This window comes from Notechis scutatus, chromosome 3 (assembly GCF_049901735.1).
Source record: "Notechis scutatus isolate UNSWTSFEM ecotype Mainland chromosome 3, rNotScu1.2, whole genome shotgun sequence".
Lineage (NCBI taxonomy): Eukaryota > Metazoa > Chordata > Lepidosauria > Squamata > Elapidae > Notechis > Notechis scutatus.
Window position 1 is genome coordinate 146,906,842 of NC_142011.1, and position 8,122 is coordinate 146,914,963.

An 8,122-nucleotide genomic window follows, 5' to 3' on the forward strand; every position below is an offset into this window, starting at 1 on the left:
ATCCGGATCTGAATCCTGACTGAAAAAGGTCCAGATCCATTGAAGGCCTCTTGAAGATGTGGTACAACCATTTTCTCAATCACCTTCCCAAAAAAGGGAAAGTTGGATACTGGATGGAAAATATGCAGTTTCATGGGGTCCAGTGATGACATCTTGAGGAGGGTGTGGACCAAATACTCCTTAAGAGGTAAAGGAACAACTCACTCACTCAAGAAAGAATTCACCATCACCAGATCATATGAACACTATCTCCCTGGCTCGCTTTAACAAGCCAGTAGGGACATAGATCTAAAGCAGGCCTCTCCAAACTTGGCAACTTTAAGACTTGTGAACTTCAACTCCCAGAATTCCTCAGCCAGCCAGGCTAGCTGAAGAATTCTGGGAGTTGAAATCCACAGGTGTTAAAGAGCTGAAGAAGCTTCTTGGATGAGAAGCGAAATGGTCTTCAATGAAAGACCAGAAAGTCCAGATGCCTCTTGAAAAAGCACCTTTGGGAGACAAGTCTTAAAGTTGCCAAGTCTGAAGATCTCTGATCTAAAGAATAAGTGATTGAGCTCACAGCCCTAAGGACTTTGTCCTACTTCATTAGGCCAAACAGGTTCAAATTGTTCCAAGGAAACTAGACAAGGCATCTCCCTGGAGCTAAGTAAGACCAGTGTCCAATTGTGAATGAATTCAGGCATTTCTGGCATATATTGAGCAAATTCTTCTGTGTGGACTAGCAAAGGGTCTTCCAAGCCCTCTTTACTCAAGAAATGTGTCACCAGAAAGAGGGTGGCATGTTTCTCTGCAGATGCATTAAGGTCAGAGAAGAATGTGGCGCCTGCTGACATACATGTCTTCGAAAAACCTCTTGGAGGTTCCATACTCTACCACTCATCCAATTTTCCTTAAAATGTCTTCTAATAACAGGATTAAATAGGATGCTATCATGCTGTAAAGTGAAACAGGAATCTCCAGAACCGCATTAAGTTGCAGCGGTGCCTTTGACCCCACATAGTTTCCCATGAATGATAGGCAGCATCCTTAATGGATTAGATCACCTTTCATTAAATGGTCTTTTGCCACTTTTTGCCACTCATTTGGAAGCAGGAAAAATATATATCCTGAGGCAGCCATTTTATGAGTTCCCATTTTACCTCAGAAGGTTTGAGGTTTCCAAAAGTTGCCTAATTTTGCTTTGCATCCTTAAGGCCAGTCCCTTGCATCTTCTGCACTGGTACACAGCCCTACTAAAGGGCAAGAGTTATAGTAAAGTAGCATAGATTAGGAATTCCCAACGAAGTTTGTGTTGAAAATCCAGCTCAGAAGAGCAGAGACTGGAGTACAAAGGTGATGTCATCCAGATTTTCCCGCTCTCTTCTAGGGGTCCACTAGGGTGGGCGAAGCAAGCACGTGCAAAGAAGGAGTTTTAGCTTTAGACTGGTTTCAATATTTTCAACACAGACTCCCTTTGTTATTATTCCACAAAAGTGCACGCAAGCATTTGGCGAACGGCTGCATAGCCTTTATATAATTCTGTATCCCCTCAGTTCTTGCCCCCTTTCCATTTTTAAGCGCACGTGGATGAATGTAGTTTATTTTCTGACAGCGTGGTAGTGGGGGAGAAGGGAGACTTTACCCGGGCTATTTTTCAGTGATTACTCGGTGGACTTTGGCACCTCCGTTTCAGTGTGTTGTTATTTCCCTCGAGATATGAGTACATTTGCCCGAGAAAGTTACACGCGGTGATGGGACAAGCGGCAGATGCTTGAGACCCGCTTCACTGTCTGGAGGTGTGTGTGTGTGGGGGAAAGTAGACACTTAGTTCCATCCATCGTTTATAAGATCGACAGTCGACCCCCTTCCCTCCTCCCCGGATTTTATTTTAGCAGCGGCAGAATCTGGGCGCGCGCTTCTTCCTTGCTCCGCCACAGTTTGCGATCCTCTCGGTGGAAACTGGTTTACTTTGGAGAGGAGTTGGGACATTGGGAGTCCCAGCCGCGGACCGGGTGTGCTTCGCAGTTTGTGAAGAGATCCGGGGCTGCGACTTGTTGCTTGTTGCGCGACTCTTGAAGACGCCAGTTGTTTTGTTTTGTTTTGTTGCAAAAGCAGATGCGCCATGCATCTTTGCTTTGCAACCCCCTCCCCCACAACGTATTGTGGCGGCCGAGTCAAGTGGCTTTTGCTGCTCCTGAGGAGGAGGAGGAGGACAGGTGAAAAGGCTGGCGCTTTGTTGTGCGCTGGTTGCTCTCGCTTCCACCCCTCCCTGCTTCTTTCTGCCCTGTGCAACAGGTAGCGGTGTCAGAAGCCGGGAAAAACGACGCGCGCCGAGTCCCGGCCGCGGGTGACGCTTTTGTTCTCCTCGCCTGGATGCGCTTCCAAAAGTGAAAGGAAAGAGGCTTCACCCAAAACTTGCTTCCCGTCCCCCACCCCTCCCTCTCTCCCTCCTCCAAGCGCGGCGCTTGAGTAGCCCTTCCACTCCCCACAGCTCCCATCCCGGTTTCCTGAAAGCCCCAGTTTTCGTCCTTGGGAACGGTAAGAGGACTCCCAGCGCCCACCCGGCCGGAATGCCCGGGTGGGGTGGGGTGGGGGGGAAATCGTTCTCAGCGCCTGTCAAGGCGATCCAAACAAAGAGGTGCATTTGCCGGAAATAGCGATCGCAGGGATTCTCCTTGCCTCCTCCGCCTCCATTAAGATTGTTTTTCTGGGAGGCTCACTTAGAGGGAAGTTTTGAACTGGAAGCTAGGGATGAGGCGAGAAGCCCAACAGCCTGCGCCCCACTCTCTCTCTGTATATTTCTGTATCTTATCTCGGGATCCAGGCGTTTGGAAGGAGTAGGGGCGGCTGAAGTTGGTGAGTTGCTGTGGGACCCAAGGGTTGGGGGGAAGAGAGATGGGAGGGAAAGGGGGAGAAACCTGCTGCTCGCTAGTTCTTTGTCTGGTCGGGGAGCTTGAACAAAAGAGAAAACTCGGATGAACTCTTCATCTCCCTGCCTGCCTTATCTGGTCTTTCAAGGGGGTATTCCTTTCACTTCTTGAACTTTCCCAAAGACTTGCAAACTTTTCCAACAATTACTTCAAGGATCTTGATTTTTATCCCCCCCACCCCAGCAACCTAGAGGAGGAGGAAGGTGAGCTGTTGATGTAAGTTACTCTCTTCTTCCTTTGTAATGAGCGAAAAGTTTTACGTGGAAAGGTACTCTGATTTTTCTGGAAGGGGTGGCACATAAAATCCGCTTGGGTCTGATAATCATCCCCCAGGTCTTATGGGTTGATTTTGCTGATGTCCATTGTGGTCAAGTTGGATCCGCTTATGTAAGGCAGTTTGGGTATTAGGCAGAAGAAAGTATTTGCCAGCTGAGGTGCGACTTCTCTAAATGTAGAGTGAAAGAGGGATTCTTGTGAGTATGTGGGGCTGCTTGAATAATATTTTTTTTTTAAAAAAATGCTTTAATTGAAGTGGATTTGGAAGAAGTGGTCCAGGGTGAATCTGTGTGGGTGGAATGCAGGTAGCTGGTGGCTTTTTCCTACAGAGGCAAGATTTGTACAAGAATGGAACCACCAGATAACTCTTTGTTTTGGAAAAGAAGGATGCTTGGACTTGGACCATTTTATAAGCCCACAAAGATCTTTGTTAAGACAGAGATTTTCAGGCAGTTTTGTTCCAGCTTCATGGCGTACTTCTGAAAATACTATTTATTGCAGATCTTTGGCATCTTTCCCTTCTGTTTGAGGACTTTTACTTATTTTCCATTTCTTGTCCTCTGCTCCTCCTTTTGTTTAGCTTTATCCTTGTTTTTTTTTCAATCTCTTTTCTCGGTCCCATTGTTCCTGTTTGTTTCCTGTACTTTATTTCATTTACTGTATCTATTCTGTAACTTTTTTTGGTCTTATGCATACTGTAATATTTTTTGAGTTCTCAGTAGTTTTTAATCAGGTCAAGTAGTTTTTACTCTTATTATTTTTATGCTGTGCCAGCACCATAAATTCACCGTCTTTCCCTATTTTTCTGAAGTGGACTAAGGTTTTCCAATGAAGTCTTCCCTTTCCTAGGGCATTTTTTGAATTACAAGTCCCACAAACAATTTTACAAGGTCACACAAAGAGTTAGCCCCCCCCTCCCCAAAAGGTTTTGGATTGGGGTAGATTGTTATAGTGAAGTTTCATTTCACAGACTTTTATCTTTAAAAAGTTTTGGGGAGATATTGCAAAGTTTCAAGTTTGTCGCATAAATGTTACATAGACTAGCTTCGCATGTTGTGCTTTTCTAGTTTATCAAGTAAGTCATAATGAACTGGACCGAAGCAAGACAAACCATAAATCATGATTTATAAGCTAGAGTGAAACATTCATACAAAACACTAAAAGAGACCAAATCAATTGCTGTGTATATATGTGCTCTAATGTATTGTGGTAGTGGAGGAGCAGGCTTTCTAGAACTGATACTTCTTATGGAATTATACCAATTTATAACTGCCAGTGGATGGTGGTTTGTAAGATCGTTCAGCCAAACTATTGGCATTCTGATTGCGTTGTATGGCCAGGCTTTGTTAGGGTCATTATCTAATTTATAAATATACAGTAATCTTTTGGTTTAGATTTTGGATGCTGCTGTGTTTGGCTGCACATCCATAAAATCTTGTTTGCAATGTTATTTTTCCAAATTTGCCATTTGGATTTAATGAAGTTCCTGAATTAAGAGTCACTATTAGTCCGTTAAATTACAGACTTACTTTATAGCAGTGCTTCCCAAACTTTTTCCTTCATTACTCAAAGCTGCTTATCAGAATGCCTTTTTACCCAATGTACAAGTAGGTAGAACAACTTTAAGTCAATGTAAATGTAATTGTTGTGATTGTGTAGTGGGTTCATGTGTTGTTACCCCAGAAAACCCATTTTTACCCATTTTGGGTCATTCACCCAGGTTTGGGAAGCATTGCTTTTATATAGTATTTTTTTCAACTGAAAACTAATGATGAATATGTGCAAATTTTAGGAGAATGCTTCAGTGATGTTGGAACAAGAAGAGAGACCTCATTTCTTATTTGCTGAACTATCTTATGCTGGTATTTCATCTCATCCCTGAAATATTTTGTGTGTGTGTGTGTGTGTTTCAGTACTTTAATCTGTCTATCTTGATGATGTCTTTCTCTTCAGGAACTTTTCAGGTTCTCTTTTATTTCCTTTCAGTTAATTTACTGTGTGTGTTGACATCAAGCGCTTTTCTCTGAGAACAGAAGAATCAAGACTAGGAATTTAGATGGCTGCTTCTGTGATTTGGAGTTTAGAAACTGCTGTGAACTTGGCCAACATGTAGTTCTTCACGTTGTTCCTTTTAAAGATTCAGGTCATGAAAATGGATTATCATGATTTCATTTACTTGTATCCTGCCTTTATTATTTTTACAAATATCTCAAGGCAGCAAACATAGCCAGCACATCTTCCCTCCTCCTGCTTTCCTCACAACAACAACTACTGGCCCAAAGTCACCCAGCGAGCTTTTGTGGCTCAGGCGAGATATGAACTCATGATTCCTCACTTTCTAGTCTGGTGTCTTAACCACTAGACCAGGGGTGTCCAACCTTGGCAACTTTAAGACTTGTGGACTTCAACTCCCAGAATTCCTCAGCCAGCAAAGCTGGCTGAGGAATTCTGGGAGTTGAAGTCCACAAGTCTTAAAGTTGCCAAGGTTGGACACCCCTGCACTAGACCAAACTGGCTCTCGGTTTGATATTAATATGATATGTGAACCCAGTCAGTGTAATTGTGTACTTTGCAAAAGATCTAAATTTTATTAAAATGCACGACTTTATCCAAATTAAAGCTTGTTTTAATGATTAACACTAAAATTGGAGGGTGCACTCATTCACTTTTTTTATTTGCTGGCAATACTGGTTTCACTTAGTGACTGTTTCACTTAACAATCAAGCTGCCTGTCCCAATTATGGTCACTAAATGAGGGATAGCCGTGGTTTAGCTCATCAGTTTTTAACTCAGTATTACAACTGTATATTAGTAATGTCTTATAAACAATCTTTTAGTAATTTGCAATTAAAATGTAACTCTTAAGAAAGTTGGAAGCAAGCTGCCTTCTCCAATCTTGGACCATTTCATGTTTGTTGAAATTGTAACTCCTTAAAGTCTCAACAGCCACAAAGAGCATCTAAGAGTTGACATAATAAATTTGAAGGGTCTAAGGTTGGAACTTCATCTAAGTATTTAGTTTAAACTATTTTAATAACGATGATAGATTAATTATCATAATTTAGGTGAATTACCTAAACAGATTGAAACAAGAGCTTGCCTTGATATTTTATCAAATGAAAATACATTTCCAGAAATAGAGCTCCAAAGTATAATATTTGACTCCAGCTCTTAAGAAAACGACTCCCAGTTGGTGATGCTTAATAGCCCTATTATTCAGTGGTTTTGATCGAGAATGGTAGTCTGCAATCTGGCACACTTTTGCTGTCATTGAACTTAACAAGGCTTAATTCTGAGTGAATTTGCACTGACTATGCTCTGTAGTTACATCTTTAGATATACAGGTAGTCCTTGCATGCTGGCTGTCTTGTTTAGTGGCCATAACAATTAAGATGGTGATGGAAAAGTAATTTTATGATCAATTCTTGCATTTATGACCTTTGCAGGTCATTAAAGCAAAGGAAAGCTGAAATAAGACTGTAAACCCAGAAATAGTTTTGCTTAATGACTGAATTGCTGGTCCCAATTACTGTCGCTCAATGAAGGCTACCTGTAAATTATATCTGCAGCATACGTATTTCTGAATAAGCATATTCAATATAGCTAAAAATAGAGTAAGTATATTTTAGTACAGTTGACAAGCAATCTAGTAAATCCTTAGTAAATTTGCTTATACTTATGGTTGATGTTATTTTTATAGTACAAGTATTGATATGTGCTAGTATGTAACCTTGCAACCTTTTATTTTTACTGAATAGATAAGAAAAATGAATGTCAGTGAAACAGAACATCTACCAAGATGCTATATTTAAATCCCTTATCAAGTTCAGCGGGTTGGACACTTCATTTTATTAACTTTCAAATGGTGGAATGGAATACAGAACAAAGAAAAGAAGACATCAGTGCTTGGATTTATAAATTTGGATTTCTGGACACGAATGCTTGTGAAAATTCCGGTATTTGGCTTGGATTATGGAATATCATTCCAGCACTTCTAAGGTAAGTGTGCTTTCTGATAATTGAAAACAATTGTGTTCAAAGATTTGTGAACTATAGTGAACCATAGTGAACAATTAACTTGCTTTCCTTTAATTATGTCACATAATTAATACATTTCTCTGACATAAATCTGACACATTTGTCAGGTACTGCTCATAAATATTAATGTTGTGGATGACTTCATATATCACCCTAAACCATGATGCACAGTAAAATTTTGATGCAATGGGCCAGTTGAGAGGAAAGGCTGCCCACTAATGCTCAATTGTCACTTACTTTTGTTTTTATGTAATTAGCAGAGTTTACATTATGTGGGTTTCTGAGATTTGCATAATGATGTAATTTATATAGTTTATTCATTCATACAAATAATACAAGATGAGAAAATTATGTCAGTTGTCCAGACTGATTTAAAAACAATGCACTCAGCCATCCGCAGCTTAGATTTATCACCTTCCTTCCACTGCTGGCGAGGTACGTCTTCTGAGGCAGCTGCTCTTCCTTTCTAATGCCTCCACAACTCTAGGAACGCTCAAGGCCTTGTAAACTCCTTGTGGAGGAATATGAGGATGAAGGTCAGCTATAGGTGGGAGAGATAGGCAGCAGTGGCAAATGTCAAGCACTCAGGAAATCAGGAGATTCAGGCAGTTCAACTGAGTATAAAGATTTATTGCAAGCTTAAGCTCTCAACAAGAATCTGGCCAAGTGACCGTTGGGGGAAATGTGCGGGAGTTAAGAATTGAAAGGAATTCAAGGTGGGGTGGACTTAGATCTCTTGCAGGTACGCAGGGATTTGTGACTTATGATGTGTTTGACCCCTCCCTCGGGCTCAACTTGGTAATTCTCCTACACCAGATTGTAGATTGGGCAAAAGAGAAGAGATAGGGAGAGATAAGTAAGGGAGTTGAATTGCACATTGCCGTTGTAAATATGGGTGA

General features: G+C 41.4%; 1 protein-coding gene across 15 annotated transcripts in view; it reads left to right on the forward strand.

The window, feature by feature from the left end:
• Positions 1–1,667: 1,667 nt before the first annotated feature.
• LOC148131431 (uncharacterized) overlaps positions 1,668–8,122 on the forward strand; it is a 266,370-nt gene continuing 259,915 nt past the window's right edge. For 3 of the 15 annotated variants that reach the window (XR_015748830.1, XR_015748838.1, XR_015748837.1), the window contains exons 1-2: positions 2,051–2,835; positions 6,944–7,184. Coding sequence is in view for 3 of the 15 variants with exons in the window: in XM_087961390.1 (XP_087817516.1) it covers positions 6,985–7,184 (200 nt within the window). In the remaining 12 variants the exon portion in view is untranslated. Of the gene's footprint in view, positions 1,776–2,029; positions 2,836–2,859; positions 3,126–6,943; positions 7,185–8,122 lie in introns of those variants that run through there. The other 12 variants (XR_015748835.1, XR_015748836.1, XM_087961390.1 and 9 more) reach the window with 11 other exon arrangements.